General features: G+C 48.3%; 1 protein-coding gene and 1 pseudogene across 1 annotated transcript; one reads left to right on the top strand and one right to left on the bottom strand.

Moving 5' to 3' along the window:
- Positions 1-2,478: 2,478 nt before the first annotated feature.
- LOC118078769 (meiotic nuclear division protein 1 homolog pseudogene) lies at positions 2,479-3,069 on the bottom strand (annotated as a pseudogene).
- Positions 3,070-10,287: 7,218 nt separating this feature from the next.
- On the top strand, positions 10,288-14,827 carry LOC148684307 (uncharacterized). Its single transcript, XM_088653862.1, has one exon. It carries the CDS (start codon positions 10,309-10,311, stop codon positions 12,082-12,084), a length of 1,776 nt encoding a protein of 591 aa, XP_088509988.1. The 5' UTR covers positions 10,288-10,308; the 3' UTR covers positions 12,085-14,827.
- Positions 14,828-15,800: the final 973 nt, after the last annotated feature.

The following is a 15,800-nucleotide window of genomic DNA, read 5'->3' as shown; positions in this document are numbered from 1 at the left end:
CATATATACTGTAGGATTTAGTCCTCTTCCCCTATGAAGGATGTTCACAGAGGTGAGACAACACACACTTCTGATCAATGAGTTCTTAAATACACAACTCTATTTGTTAGCATCTCCGCCACACCAGCCTGTTTTGCTTGCCTCAGGGAATGTCCTTTCATCTATCCTATTTTCTGCTTGTGGCTGGATTATGTCATATCAAATCCAGTCACCTCTTGTCATGTCACTTGCTGAGGAGACCAGAGCAACACAGCTTGAGGTGATGTGATGTGTTGGACGATTCATTCCCTGCCCAAACAGAAGCTCGTTCTGGGTGCCGAATGCCCCCCGGGGCCCTGTATTATTTACAACCCTCATGGGGAAGAAAGCTGACCTGTCTCTCAACCCAGAATAAACTTCTCCACTGAAACATAAGCACAGATTTGCCTAGAAGACCCTTCTGTGCTCATCATTGCAGCTCCGCTCACAGGCTGGTGGAAAGATGATCGGAAGAACAGGAGGAGGGGCTCACTTGCAACTTGTTTGCTTAGCACTTCAAGGGTAAAATTGTGTGCATCCGCCAAGACTTCTAACAGGTCTGTCTGATGAGAAAATAGGGGCAGGTCTCATATTGATAGATGACTTTCAGACGATGCAGTCAGGGTACAGTGGTACCCTGGTTTATGAACACAATTGGTTCCGGAAATCTGTTCATAAATTGAAGTGTTCATAAACTGAAGCGAACTTTCCAATTGAAAGTAATGGAAAGTGGATTAATCCATTCCAGACAGGTCCGTGAAGTACTCAACCTGAAGCATGCTTAACCCGAAGCATGGGTGTAATTGGTTCCGGAATTCTGTTCATAAACTGAAGCGTTCATAAACTGAAGCGAACTTTCCCATTGAAAGTAATGGAAAGTGAATTAATCCATTCCAGATGGGTCTGCGGTGTTCGTAAATTGAAAATTCATAAACCGAGGTGTTCATAAACCGAGGTTCCACTGTATGTGGAGAAGACACTTGGTTGGGTGTGTGTGGTGGTTTGTGGCCTCAATGCATGCTCTTCTTTATCATTATTATTCATCATTATTGTTATATTCATTTGTATGCTGCCTTTCTCCTAGAACTGGGACTCACAGAAATTAAAACAAACACAACTGAAACACAGAAAGCTGAAAGCACACAAAAGATAAGTAATTAAACCACAATAGAATTAAAATATACCTATATATTATACCTATAGGATATAAAATATAGGTAGTAAAAACAGAACGGTTAAAACGACACTGTTAAAGTGCCCTTTCCTTAAAAGCAGTCAGTTCCCAAAAGCCTGCAGGAATAACACAGCTTTCACCTGCCAGAAGAAGGAAAACAATGAGGGAGCCAGTCTAGCCTCTCAAGGAAGGGAGTTCTCCCTGCCCCCATGTACTTTCAGATTTTATTAACCAAAATATAAATAATGGTAAACGAAAAAGAAACTTCTGAATGAAAACGAAATCTCTTGAACAATATTAAATTACCGTATATGTCATTCTTACTAAACCTTTCTAATTGATGTAGTCAAAGTCTTCAGGACTGTCTGGAGGCGGTTGGAGGATGGATGGCGGCTAACAGGTTGAGATTGAATCCTGACAAGACAGAAGTACTGTTCGTGGGGGACAGGAGGCAGGCAGGTGTGGAGGATTCCCTGGTTCTGAATGGGGTAACTGTGCCCCTGAAGGACCAGGTGCGCAGCCTGGGAATCGTTTTGGACTCACAGCTGTCAATGGAGCCACAGGTCAATTCTGTGTCCAGGGCAGCTGTTTATCAGCTCCATCTGGTACGCAGACCGAGTCCCTACCTGCCCGCGGACTGTCTCGCCAGAGTGGTGCATGCTCTAGTTATCTCTCGCTTGGACTACTGCAAGCCCCTCTACGTGGGGCTACCTTTGAAGGTGACCCGGAAACTACAACTAACCTGGAATGCAGCAGCTAGACTGGTGACTGGGAGTGGCTGCCGAGACCATATAACACCGATCCTGAAAGACCTACGTTGGCTCCCAGTACGTTTCCGAGCACAATTCAAAGTGTTGGTGTTGACCTTTAAAGCCCTAAATGGCCTCGGTCCAGTATACCTGAAGGAGTGTCTCCACCCCCATCGTTATGCCCGGACACTGAGGTCCAGCGCCAAGGGTCTTCTGGCGGTTCCCTCACTACGAGAAGCCAAGTTACATGGAACCAGGCAGAGGGCCTTCTCGGTAGTGGCACCCACCCTGTGGAATGCCCTCCCACCAGAGGTCAAAGAAAACAACAATTACCAGACCTTTAGAAGGCATCTCAAGGCAGCCCTGTTTAGGGAAGCTTTTAATGTTTGATTTCTGTATTTTAATGTTTTGTTGGAAGCCGCCCAGAGTGGCTGGGGGAACCCGGCCAGATGGGCGGCGTATAAATAATAAATTATTATTATTATTACCGGTATTATTATTATTATTATTATTATTATTATTATTATTATTATTATTATCAATTTTGCTCTCTTCAAATGCAAACTTCCGTTTGGCCCAAGATTTCACTGCAAAGATATTATCAGTCCATCTGTTGGCTGCTTCCTTAGCTACTATATTTGCTTGACGGATTTCTTCAACTATATCCAGATCATATTCTTTGTATTTATCTATTTCTGCCGTTAGTTGGTCTCTCTTCTGTCGAAGGGCAGTAAGTTCCTTTATAAGTGACACACGTTCCGCAGTGTCTTGGAGCCCAATTTTTGATTTCTCAATGGTTTCTTGGAAGCTTTTTTCCTTTTGGCTATATTCTGAGAACTGATTCTGCAGTTCCTCAGTTTACGCTTCCTTGCGTGAAAAGCTTTGCATGGAAAAGCCCAAAAATAATTTGAAGTCCCAATCCTATCAGTGTCCACCACACTGTCATCAACTAAGCTCTGTAAGACCTCCTTCACCGACATAGCAGTGATTCCTTTCTCTTTCAGAAAATAATTCTCAGTGTCTTTTAGTTAGAAGACATCTTCTGTTTCAAAAAATATTTCCATCATCCGTGTTCTCTTCTCTTCTCTTCAACGCTCAGCCCCCTTTTCTTTGACATGTCTCTTCCTTCCCTCCGCGGGTAGGCAGGTCCCTGCAAGGAAGGGAGTTCTGAAGCCTGGGAGCACCCACGGAGAAGGCCCTGTCTTGCATCCCCATCTAACGTGCCTCTGGGGGGGGTGGAGCTCCCCTAAAGATATCAGAGCCCAGGCAAGTTTCTAAGAGAGAATACAGTCCTTCCGAAAGCCGGGAGTTGAGCCGTGTGGGGCTTTATAGGTCATAATCAGCACTTTGAATTGCACCCAGAAACAGACTACAGTGGTACCTTGGTTTACGAGCTTAATCCGTTCCGGAAATCCGTTCTTAAACTGAAACCGTTCTTAAACCGAGGCGCGCTTTCCCTAATAAGGCCTCCCGCCACCAGTGCCCTTCCACCATTCGGATTCCTTTCTTGTTGTTGTTGTTGTTTAGTTGTTTAATCGTGGCCGACTCTTCGTGACCCCATGGACCATAGCACGCCAGGCACTCCTGTCTTGCACTGCCCCCCGCAGTTTGGTCAAACTCATGTTCGTAGCTTCGAGAACACTGTCCAACCATCTCGTCCTCTGTCGTCCCCTTCTCCTTGTGCCCTCAATCTTTCCCAACATCAGGGTCTTTTCCAGGGAGTCTTCTCTTCTCATGAGGTGGCCAAAGTATTGGAGCCTCAGCTTCATGATCTGTCCTTCCAGTGAGCACTCAGGGCTGATTTCCTTCAGAATGGATAGGTTTGATCTTCTTGCAGTCCATGGGACTCTCAAGAGTCTCCTCCAGCACCATAATTCAAAAGCATCAAGGAATTGAATTCCTTTCTTAGACAGAGGTAAAGTTCGCAAACCGGGACACTACTTCCAGTTTTGTGGAGTTTGTAAACCGAATCGTTCGTAAACAGGACTGTTCTTAAACCGAGGTACCATTGTATTAGCCAGTGGACCTGTTCTAACAAGGGAACACTATGCTCCCTAGTATCTTGTAAAACACAGCAAAAAGAGGGTGATCAGTTGGATGAGGGAGATAATTCATACCTCACTAAGAGAGGGAGTCTGAAAGAGGTAGTGGTGAATCCAGGAGATATTAATTTTGGGATGGTTGCAAAGGTCCCCTTTCTGGGCAGGATTCTGAAGAGGGTGGTTGCCAATCAGATCCTGACCCTCTTGGATGAGACTGATTTCCTGAATCCATTTGGATTGGGGTTAAGGCCTGGTTTTGGCACAGAAATTTCCCTGGCCGCCCTGCAGAATAGTCTTTGTCAAGAGAGAACAAATTTGCAGGCGGGATTGACAAGACTTTCCATGCCATACCAATTTCACCAGAGCTCAGAGAGGGATATTAAAGGAAGTGGCTTGTACTATAGATGCCCACAGCCATGGGAAGGGAGGAATCGGATCAGGGATTTAACAGTAATCAAAGAGGCTTTTATGTACAGACCTTAAAATGTGAAAAAAAGCCTTTCTCAAATGTATACAACTCCTTCCTCCCCACTTTCTAAATTGCCCAAGGAAGATAGAGGCTAAATTTCAGCTTCTCGTTAAACTTGGGTCACCACGGGATTATTTTTGGCCATTCAGGCGTTTTCCTTCCACGCCTGCTCGTGAGTTTGTGGAGGGCATTTTGCAGAATCGCCATGATTAACCTACTTAAGCGATGCAGCGATGCCGTACTGCTTGTAGCAGAATGCTTCCATTGGTCCTTTAGAAACCCACATATTTGGCAGGCTAGTTTTTCTGCCAGAGCAAAGTCCCACAACCTGTCGAACAACAAGTCCACTGAGTATACAAGTCGCATGAATAGGAAATGGTGAGAGGAGGACTAACAAGGCGTTCCTGATTGAACACATCTGTTTACAGGTGATACAAAAAGGAAAACAGCGCAGAGAGGCTGGAATGTGTTCAATGACCAAGCAGGAAGAGGGTTTACAATTTTTTTTTATAAAAAAAACACTGATTAAAAACCCCATCTGCTTACATATTATAAGCTTTTTATCGGGGGTACTCAGGGGAATGGAGTACTGGCACGCCCCCCCCCAAAAAAATGTTAAAAGTGTGGCACTTATCGCAACAATTTCATGGTGAGTAACAGGACCTTTTTTTCTTTTTCCTTTTAAAAAAGCACTGACTATAAGGTGTTCCATGTCAGGAACCCTGTGTCTTTGATTCAAGATTTAGGAGAAAAACCGTGGGTTGATATAGAATTGGAATATCAGAAGTTTAGGGCCTGGCCCTTTCTTACCATTACCCCGAAATTAATTTACCAGGTGGAAAGCCCATTTTTACTCAGTACGGTCAGCGACCGCCTCCGTTTGCGACCGCTTCGGTTTCCGACCACCGCGGACCTGGAAGTGTTTACATCCGGGTTCCGTGGCACTCGGATGCGCAGAAGCGATCTGCGCAGTGCGCATGCGCGCAGAAACGCTCCTTTGGTGCTTCGCACACACGCAGAAGTGTGCCTTCAGCGAATGACAAATTCGGGGAGCGACTGGCTCCGCTGAACGGATTGCGGTCGCAAACCGAGGTACCACTGTACATTAAGTGCTTGGCAAACAATACTCAAGAAAGTCACTCCTCTGATCTTTCTGCTGTTTCCACTCAGCTACCACCCCATGTTTTGTGAAGCTGGAGATACGATGGTTTGGGAGGACTGGGAACAAGCAGTTCTATGTAAACAACAGATTTTGGCTAAAGTTTCCCAATGTAACATGGTCATGATTTAATTTTAATCAATTGTTTTTCCTGCTGTTGAAACTATGTATAGCCATTCAAGCAGACCAAGGGTCGACTGCTTTAGAAGAACTTATGGGCAACATTCCTGCTGCTCCAAAGGGCGTAGTATCAGCTATGTACAAAATATTGAGCTGGAATTTGGCCATCTTATGGCCTTAAAAATTCCCTGGGAAATGGACCGTCAAGTTGTTGTTGTTTAGTCGTGTCTGACTCTTCGTGACCCCATGGACCATAGCACGCCAGGCACTCCTGTCTTGCACTGCCTCCCGCAGTTTGGTCAAACTCATGTTCGTAGCTTCGAGAACACTGTCCAACCATCTCGTCCTCTGTCTTCCCCTTCTCCTAGTGCCCTCAATCTTTCCCAACATCAGAGTCTTTTCCAAGGATTCTTCTCTTCTCATGAGGTGGCCAAAGTATTGGAGCCTCGGTTTCACGATCTGTCCTTCCAGTGAGCACTCAGGGCTGATTTCCTTAAGAATGGATAGTTTTGATCTTCTTCCAGTCCATGGGACTCTCAAGAGTCTCCTCCAGCACCATAATTCAAAAGCATTAATTCTTCGGCGATCAGCCTTCTTTATGGTCCAGCTCTCACTTCCATACATCACTACTGGGAAAACCATAGCTTTAACTATACGGACCTTTGTAGGCAAGGTGATGTCTCTGCTTTTTAAGATGCTGTCTAGGTTTGTCATTGCTTTTCTCCCAAGAAGCAGGCGTCTTTTAATTTCGTGACTGCTGTCACCATCTGCAGTGATCAAGGAGCCCAAGACAGTAAAATCTTGGATCGTCAAGTAATAATCTCTAATGCAAAATGGTACATGCTTCTTGGGGGGAAATCTTTTAAAGCAGGCTTCTCCCGTGTTTGCATGAGTGCGAGGTACTGATGAATCCAGCTAGTGATGGCTCCTGGAGAGGCATTGGCTCTTGAACTCTGCTCTCTGGAGAAATGCCACCCTCCAGTTATTTACTTTGCCGCTTCTCCTTGCTTGAAAGAGAAGTCAGCAGTTCCTGATTGTGCCAGAACTGGCTGCCTCAATGCACTTTTTCAACCAATCAGAGCCTGAATTGGGTTCAGGGATGGTTATCTTGGGATAGCTAATTGCATAAACAAGAAATACATCAGGAGGAGGCAATTAAGGGAGAAAGGAAAGAGAAGACCCCTCCTCTTCAGAGAGGGGGGGATTTGCGGACGGGACCTGCTCTACGCAACAGGCAGGGGGCGGGATCCGCCCCCTGCTCCACCTATACCTGCCGCGCTCAGGGCTGGCCAATAGGGCCAGCTGAGGGGGCGGAGCTAACAGGTCTTTAAAATAGCGCGGCAGGCTCCAGATCGCCCCTCTTTGCCCCTGCACCACATCGGATCTGGATCTTCGCTGGATCGTCGTTGGATCGTCGTTGGATCTTCCTCAGAGCGACCACGCGCTGTCCTCAGCCCTCTACCGCAGGCGGACCAGCTGGCCGGGTGGCTGCTTTGAGCGCTGCAGATCGCGCTCCTCCTGTATTGCCTGCCCCCACGCTCCCGCCTCTCAGCTGATCAGCGGGAAAGCAGACAGCTTCGGATACACAGCAGCCTTTGCTGTCTCGGCTGAGGATCTGCGGCTTGCCTCCCCTGTAGTGCTTCTGCCCTCCTCACTGTAGCGCTTCCTGGACGCTGTGGGTCATCTGGTTATCCGTCGCTGGATCGGATCTTTGGAGTGACCGCGTGGTTCACCCCACCTCTCCCCGCTGTGCCGTGGTTGCGCCCTGTGTGCTTGGGACCTCGCAGTGAGTACCCGCGATCAGCGCATCCCATTTGGTATCGTGGTATCGTTAGTTGAGGGTGTTTGTGCGGGGGGTGGTTTACTTTCCTTGGTGGTTGGGGCCATTGCCAGTCCTGGGCTTTGCATGCTCCCCATCCCTTAGCAGGCGCCACGTATTGTTCCCCTCTGGTTACCTAGGTAACGTGGGACGCCATTTAGTCGGACCACGTGGGAGGCCGCTAGGCGCACGTGGTACGTATTTGTAGCTTGTTGCGGTTGCCTTCTGGAACTTGGTTATTGAATCGGTGGCCCCTATTTAAACTCAGCGCCATCTTGAGTGTCCCCACGTGTGCAGCCCCCGGCAGCCATTTTGAGTGTGTCTCTGGCTGTTTTGTTTTGCAAACCCGGCGCCATTTTGAGTGTCCCCACGTGTGCAGCCCCCGGCAGCCATTTTGAGTGTGTCTCTTGCTGTTTTGTTTTGCAAACCCGGCGCCATTTTGAGTGTCCCCACGTGTGCAGCCCCGGGCAGCCATTTTGAGTGTGTCTCTTTGTGCCCTGTTTTGTTTTCCTGCTATTTTCCTTTTGCTAGATAATAATAGTAATAATAATAATAATAATAATAATAATAATAATAATATAATAATAATAATAATAATAATAATAATAATACAGCAGTGCGTTGCCTGGGCGCCTTTATAAGCGAACTAATTCAGGAATCTTGCCTTTAATTGGGCCAGGGCACTGAGCAGGCTGATTCATTGCCTCTCCTTGGGGGCTGCATTATCAGCAATAGACACTTAATTGCATTGGGAGTTCTCTCCGGTACAAGTCTTTGTTCCCTCTTGGCCTGTAGCGGCTGTGCCCCAGGCAATTGCTTCCCTTGTGTGTTTTATCTGGCCCTTGCTACAATTTAGCTTGCCTTCCCTGATCTGAGATTCAGCTTGCCTGTGCTAGTGTCTGCCGCCTTGGACCCCCTGCTCGGTTTTTGCTTGTGATAAGGCCAATCCCCTGCACACAATAGTAAGAATAATACAGTTTAGCTTGCCTTTGCTAATTTAGCTTGCATTTGCCGGTCTCCTCCTTTAATAGTAAAGAATAATAATAATAATAATTAAATAAATAAATAAATAAATAAAAAATAAAAATAAATAAAAAATAAATAAATAAATAAATAGAATAAGTTAAAATAAATAAATAAATTAAACAAAGAAAAATAACCAAAAATATATATAATAATAATAATTATAGCATAATTAATTAATAGATTGTTGGACATATACTGTTGTCATTGTTGTTGGTTGGTTTCCACATGGAGTCGGGGAACAAAGTCGCCATGGGCGTGCAGCCACCAAAGGATGTGGAGTCGGGAAAGAAGCCCGCCCATGTTGACACTGCCTCTAACGCGAGACGACAGGTAGGCAGCAAGCCGCGGGCTCCTCGTAAGAAGAGTGCTACCCCAAAGGTGGTGACTCAATTCTTTAGCGAACTAAAAACCTTTATGTTGGGTTTCGAGGAACGCATGACTAACCCTTCTTCTAAGGAATCTAGGTCTTCATCGCCCGATATTATTCCTGATACGGAGCAGGACGATCGGCCGGGCACGTCAGCGTCTTTGTGTCACGGTCCACAGTCAGGTAGGCTGGACAGGTCCCCGGTCGCTGCCTTAATATCTGCAGCATCTGTGGCTAGGGACCAAACGGTGCAGGCTTCCCTCCGTGACTCATCTTTGCCCCAGTCTTCCTTGAGCATTCCACAGGGTCAGCGGCATAGCGTTCAGCATCCCGGGGCCGATATTTCTTCCGGAGGCGAGGAAGCACAGCCTCATGCCCCGAGGAGCCAGCAGCCGGGTGGAAAGCGGCGTGCCAAGACGAAGCATATCCAGGAGTCCCACACCTCTTCTGATGGGGAGGATGAGCGGCGTCAGGTCCGGAAAAAACACCAGGCAAGGCGAACAGGCAGTTCCGGGGGTAAGCATGTACAGGACTCCTATGCCTCTTCTGGAGATGATGAGGATCACAGGGACAAGCCAGCACGAAAGAGACATCATAAGAAGAAACATGCCTGCAGGAAGTCGCGTTCTCACAGTTCAGAATCAGGTACGTCATCCGATTATGATAGCGATGCATCTCTGGAGTCTTACTGGGGGAAGGCTGAAGGGATTTCTGGCCTTCCGGACTGGGCCTGGCGTAGGAGGGCTAATTCCCACCGTAAAAAATTTGGGGGTGCGTTGGAATGGAAGGATGGGGCCCTAGTAGCGGATGTTACTTCCTCCACGCACAATGAATCGGACACAGTTCCTGGTGACCACCTTTCCCCTAAACTGAGGGAAAAAGTATTGAATGGGGAGTACGTAGATATGTTCGATTTGGTCCCACCTGCTGAGGAGCTGGGTAAGGGAGAGAAAAAGCCTTCTTACTCGAGGCGTAGGGGCAAGCCGAGGGTACCTAGGACCTTCGAGAACTGGCTGGACGGCTACCAGGCTTTCATGGGGGCTGTAGTGGCCGCATACCCCAAGCGGGCCCTTCATCTGGTGGCCTATCTGACCAATATTAGGACAGCCTTTTCCCTAGCCGGTGAAGCGGCGGCTATTAGATATGACGAGAAGTTCCGCAGGAAGGCTTCTCGCATTCCTAATGCGCGCTGGGACAAAATTGAGAGTGGCATCTGGAACGTTGTGGTTGGCCCGTATGTGGAAAAGAAACCGCAGGAGGCCTACCACTCGGGCCGTGCAGATGCCAGGAAGGAGGTAAGGCGAAAACTGCTGTGTTGGGAGTACAATAAAGGTGTTTGTAACAGATCTGTCTGCAGGTACTCGCATGAATGCGAAAAGTGCGCAGGAGCTCACCCAGCAACGTCATGCCACAAGGGTAGGCAGCCCTTTCGTGGGGGCCGGGGACACTACCAACAAGGGCCTAGAGGTGCCCCCGGCCCCACCAATGCAACAGCAGGGAACCGCAATTGACATGAGACCGCAGGAAACCAACAGGGAACCGGGGCTGGCGTGTTCCCCCATTAAGCTTGCCCCATTGCGTCTCCTTCTGGATATCTATCCTAACAAGAAAGCCGCTAATTATCTCTGGCTAGGTTTTTCACAGGGTTTCAGGATTCCTGTAGCGGGTTCACTTACAGCCAAGGATTCCCCAAATCAGAAATCCGTCAGGGAAATGCCCGAGGTCGCCATCAAAAAAATTGGAAAAGAGATTGCAGCGGGTAGGGTGGCAGGCCCCTTCCCTGACCCCCCACTTCAAAACCTACACATCTCCCCTTTAGGCATTGTCCCCAAGAAGTCCCCGGGAGAATATCGGTTAATTCACAACCTGTCCTATCCAAAAGGGGGCTCCGTTAACGATGCGATACCACCCGAGTTATGCTCAGTCAAATATGCATCTTTTGATCAGGCAGTAAAGCTAGTTAGGGGGCATGGGCCGGGTGCCCTCCTGGCAAAGTGTGACATTGAGTCCGCCTTCCGGCTCTTGCCGGTTCATCCTAGGGATTTTCATTTATTAGGTTTCAAGTTCCAAGGAAATTTTTACTATGACAAGGCCATGCCGATGGGTTGTTCGGTTTCCTGTGCTGCATTTGAGACCTTCAGCACCTTCCTGGAATGGGCCCTGCGTTTTAGGACCGGCCTGTCAGGGGTGTGTCATTATCTGGATGATTATTTACTCGTGGGTAAACCAGACACAGCAGAATGTGCTTTTCTTTTAAATGCATTTGCGTCCCTAGCTCATGAATTAGGCGTTCCCCTGGCTGCCGATAAAACGGAGGGTCCAGTTCACTCCCTCACCTTTCTTGGCATTGAGCTAGATACCATTTCTCAGTCTTCCCGCCTTCCCCGAGACAAAATCCGTGCCCTTAGTGATACCATACGTGAGGTCCTTCCACTTAAAAAGCTTACTCTTAGGCAGATCCAATCCCTCCTTGGTCATCTTAATTTCGCGTGTAGGGTAGTCTCCCCTGGCCGCCCCTTTTGCTCGCGGCTGTCTAGATTGTCCGCCGGCCTCAAGCTGCCTCATCACAGGGTCCGCCTCCCAAAGTCCGTCAAAGCGGATTTGGAAATGTGGTTAAAATTTTTGGAGCATTATAATGGTATCTCATTGTGGCAGGACACCTTGACGTTACATGCAGACTTTCAGGTCCAATCTGATGCGGCGGGGTCCCTTGGGTTCGGCGTCTACTTCCGAGGGCGCTGGTGCGCTCAGCGTTGGCCAAAGAACTGGCAAGGCAAGGCCATCACTAGGGATCTCACTTTTCTTGAGTTTTTCCCAATAGTGGTTGCAGTGCACCTGTGGACAGCCGAATTCCGGAACCGCCGGGTTTGCTTCAGGACCGACAATCAAGCTGTGGTAAACGTATTGGCCAAGCAGTCCTCACGTTCTGATAGGGTTTCCAGTCTACTGCGCTCATTTGTGCTGCTCTGCCTAGAGTGTAACATACTGTTTTCAGCCAAGTTTGTGCCCGGGATAAAGAATGACATAGCGGATGCTTTATCTCGATTTCAGATGGACCGCTTCCGGTCACTGGCACCTCTAGCTCAGCAGTGGCCAGAACCCTTCCCGGACCACCTCTGGAGCCTTGGAAACGCAACGTGATTAAGGGAGTATTGGCCTCCGTGGCCCCTTCTACCCTCCGTTCTTACAATCAAACCTGGGGTAACTTTTTGGACTACCGGTGCAAAGTTCTAGCCCTTGCACATAATATCCCACCGACCACAGATCACGTTTTACAATACTTGGAGCATCAGTACACTTTGGGGCGGGCAGCAAAAACTTTAAAAATACATACAGCTGCAATTACTTTCTTCAGTAAGGCTATGTTCTCCTTGGACCCTTGTGCGGACTTCATCGTCCACAGGGCAATTGACGGTTGGGGCAGGCTTCAGCCCAAAAAAGCCGAAGGGCGTAGGCCAATAACTTACGAATTGCTCTGCCTGGTTCGCCAAAAGTTAAGGTCAATTTGTTGGTCTAGATACGAGGCACGTTTATTTTCTGCTGCCTATGCCATCTCCTTCTTTGGGGCCCTCAGGGTCGGAGAGGTGGTAGTGGAAAAGCACTCAGACAATGAATATCGTGGCCTTCTTTTGAATGACATTCAGTTGTCCAGCGCAGAACTGTTAGTACATATCCGCAGTTCGAAAACTGATCAGCGCGGCAAGGGTGCCTGGTTAAAGTTAACAGCTTCTGACCATCGAGGTCCATGTCCTGTGAAGGACACTAGGCGTTATTTGTGCCTGAGACCTGCTGGCGCTGGCCCACTATTTATTCATGAGGACGGTTCCCGGCTGATGAGGCACCAATTCACGCGGGTCTTGCGCATGGCAATCGACGCATGTGGGTTTCCAGCAAAGGAATATGCTGCACATTCTTTTAGGATAGGGGCTGCTACCTCTGCAGCACATTTAGGCCTCCCTACAGACAGGATTAAGGAATTGGGCCGTTGGAAGTCGAACGCCTATAAGGGGTACATTCGTAAGGATCTTTAGCTGGCAGCCACTTACCTCCTCCCTCTCCTCCCTTCATTCCGCAGCTTCACCCTCAGTACGAGTCTGGATTTGTGGGCACAGCATCGTGCACTGGGCGCGAGTGCGGGCGTGCGATCGGGGCCTTGGCAACAACCTGGGTTTGCCGGCTGACGTGTGCGTTTCCTGGATCTCAAGGCGTGGGATGCGTTGGGAAGAGCTGATGCCTGCTGTGACAGCTCGAGCTGCTGCTTGTGGTCCCCCTGATATCCTCATTATCCAGCTGGGGGAAAATGATCTTGCTTACAAAAAGAGCGTGGACTTATTGCTCCATATAAAGAAGGACTTTGATGGACTTGCTGCCTTGTTCCCGGCTACTACCTTGTTTTGGTCCACACTGCTCAAGAGGAGAGTGTGGCGCGACAGTCATAACCCACGGGCCTTGGAAAAATCCAGGAAACTGCTGAATCGTGTTTTGGCACGCAAACTGCGTAGCATGGAGGGCAATGTTGTGGAGCACCCTGAAATCAAGTTCAGTGAGGTGGCTCTCTACCGTGATGATGGCGTGCATCTTTCAGATCAAGGAAACGACATCTGGCTGGCTGATATCACACGAAGCATTAGGGCTTGGTTACAGCGGTGAGGGTATTGGCGGCGAGCCCCTTTTGGGCTCGGGTGGCGGTAGGCATTGGAATATGGAGTTGTCTGGTGTGTTCGAGGACTGGTTGTGGCCATCATCCAACCCTCCTCATATAGGGGTATCCCCTTAAGGGATCCGGCGGTCGTGGATCCCGTCCGACGCCCTGCGGGTGGCTAGGGCCATGGCACGACCCCGGTGGCACCAGGGGGAGCTTTCAGTTGTATTTGCATCAACAGGCTCCTCCCTTGGGGTGTTAACCTGATATGACCCCCCGCCGCGCGGGGTGGAGTCACGCTTGCTAGGGAGTCCAATGCCTAAGCCAATACCTCTCACTTGCTTTAACCAATAAAGTTGTGGCCTTATTCTACCCATTAACCTTAATACCACGTGTCACTGTGTCTTTATTTCTTGCGGGGGGCGGGTCCTCGAACCGCAAGACCCCTCCTCTTCAGAGAGGGGGGGATTTGCGGACGGGACCTGCTCTACGCAACAGGCAGGGGGCGGGATCCGCCCCCTGCTCCACCTATACCTGCCGCGCTCAGGGCTGGCCAATAGGGCCAGCTGAGGGGGCGGAGCTAACAGGTCTTTAAAATAGCGCGGCAGGCTCCAGATCGCCCCTCTTTGCCCCTGCACCACATCGGATCTCCCACCCACCCGCCCTTTAGGTCGTCCCTTAGTCAGGTACATTTTGACCTTGCTATGGACTTCGGTTGGTCGCCTTTGGGTCGCCTTTGGTGGCCCAAAGGGTCCGGGTAGGAGTTTTTTCTCCAATTGGCTAATTGGCACCGGCCTCTTGGTTTTTTCGCCTACCTCGTAGCAATTCGTCACAACTTATTCTTCGGTATTTGGCGGTAGGCATTGGAATATGGAGTTGTCTGGTGTGTTCGAGGACTGGTTGTGGCCATCATCCAACCCTCCTCATATAGGGGTATCCCCTTAAGGGATCCGGCGGTCGTGGATCCCGTCCGACGCCCTGCGGGTGGCTAGGGCCATGGCACGACCCCGGTGGCACCAGGGGGAGCTTTCAGTTGTATTTGCATCAACAGGCTCCTCCCTTGGGGTGTTAACCTGATATGACCCCCCGCCGCGCGGGGTGGAGTCACGCTTGCTAGGGAGTCCAATGCCTAAGCCAATACCTCTCACTTGCTTTAACCAATAAAGTTGTGGCCTTATTCTACCCATTAACCTTAATACCACGTGTCACTGTGTCTTTATTTCTTGCGGGGGGCGGGTCCTCGAACCGCAATGCCTGAAATAAGTTCAAGAAAGTATTTGAAATTTGCCTTCAATATTCAAAGAAGGGATTATCTAATCTGCCTGACCTTCGGAGCTTCCACCTTCAGCAGAAATAAAGAGCTCTGTGACTTAGATCAGATAGGATTGTTCTTTGCCTAGAATTGTGTTATTCTTTGTTCCTAATACCCAATAGGAAAAGGGGAGATAGGGAAGACCAGAACTTGGAGTTCCTGTTCTCTCTCTCTCTCTCTCTCTCTCTCTCTTTCAATAGAGAAGGCATTTCTCATGCTATGAGCCTTTGATGGGAGACATATAAATGTGAACAGAACCCCTTAGAGATAAGGGAAGTCCCATTTTAACTGCAGGTGAAGAAGGAAGAGAGCACAGAGTTCTCTTTGAAACTTTGCTGGTGCCCGTGCAACACATTGTATTTGTGCACCGGATGACAAATCATCTGTCTCTTCCCTGTCTTTTGTGCAGTATTAGCCTTTGCCTGGATGGGACTAGGAGGTGAACCTAGGATCACAGAAGGAAGGAAATGCACCAGCATTAAAGTTGTGTGATATCTAAATGTTTTGGAAATATGCAGCCATGTACTTTCATAAAAAGTACAGGTGAAACTCTGGAAAATTAGAATATTGTCAAAAAGTGCATTTATTTCAGTAATACAACTTATATATATATTTCTTTAAATTTTTACAAAAGCTCTCTTTTGGAAATTCCACAGTAATAAAACAAATAGTTACAATAATACAAAAATAAACATCGCTATTACATTTCATTAATTACATTCCATTTATGATTGACCCGCCTAACGACAAATAATTACAATTACAACAAACAAAGGCTTGACATATCTTGCTTTGCATGTCATGCATCTATCTCATATATTGGTTTCACTTTTTAAGTTGCATTCCTGAAATAAATGCACTTTTCGACGATACTCTAATTTTCCGAGTTTCACCTGTAAGGTC

Source organism: Zootoca vivipara, chromosome 11 (assembly GCF_965207765.1).
Source record: "Zootoca vivipara chromosome 11, rZooViv2.hap1.1, whole genome shotgun sequence".
In the NCBI taxonomy this organism is placed as follows: Eukaryota; Metazoa; Chordata; class Lepidosauria; order Squamata; family Lacertidae; genus Zootoca; species Zootoca vivipara.
The sequence above is the reverse complement of the archived record's forward strand: the minus strand, read 5'-3'. Positions and strand labels throughout refer to the sequence as shown.

Coding starts and splice junctions, on each gene's coding strand:
- LOC148684307 (XM_088653862.1), top strand. CDS start 10,309: ATGAATGCGAAAAGTGCGCAGGAGCTCACCCAGCAACGTCATGCCACA.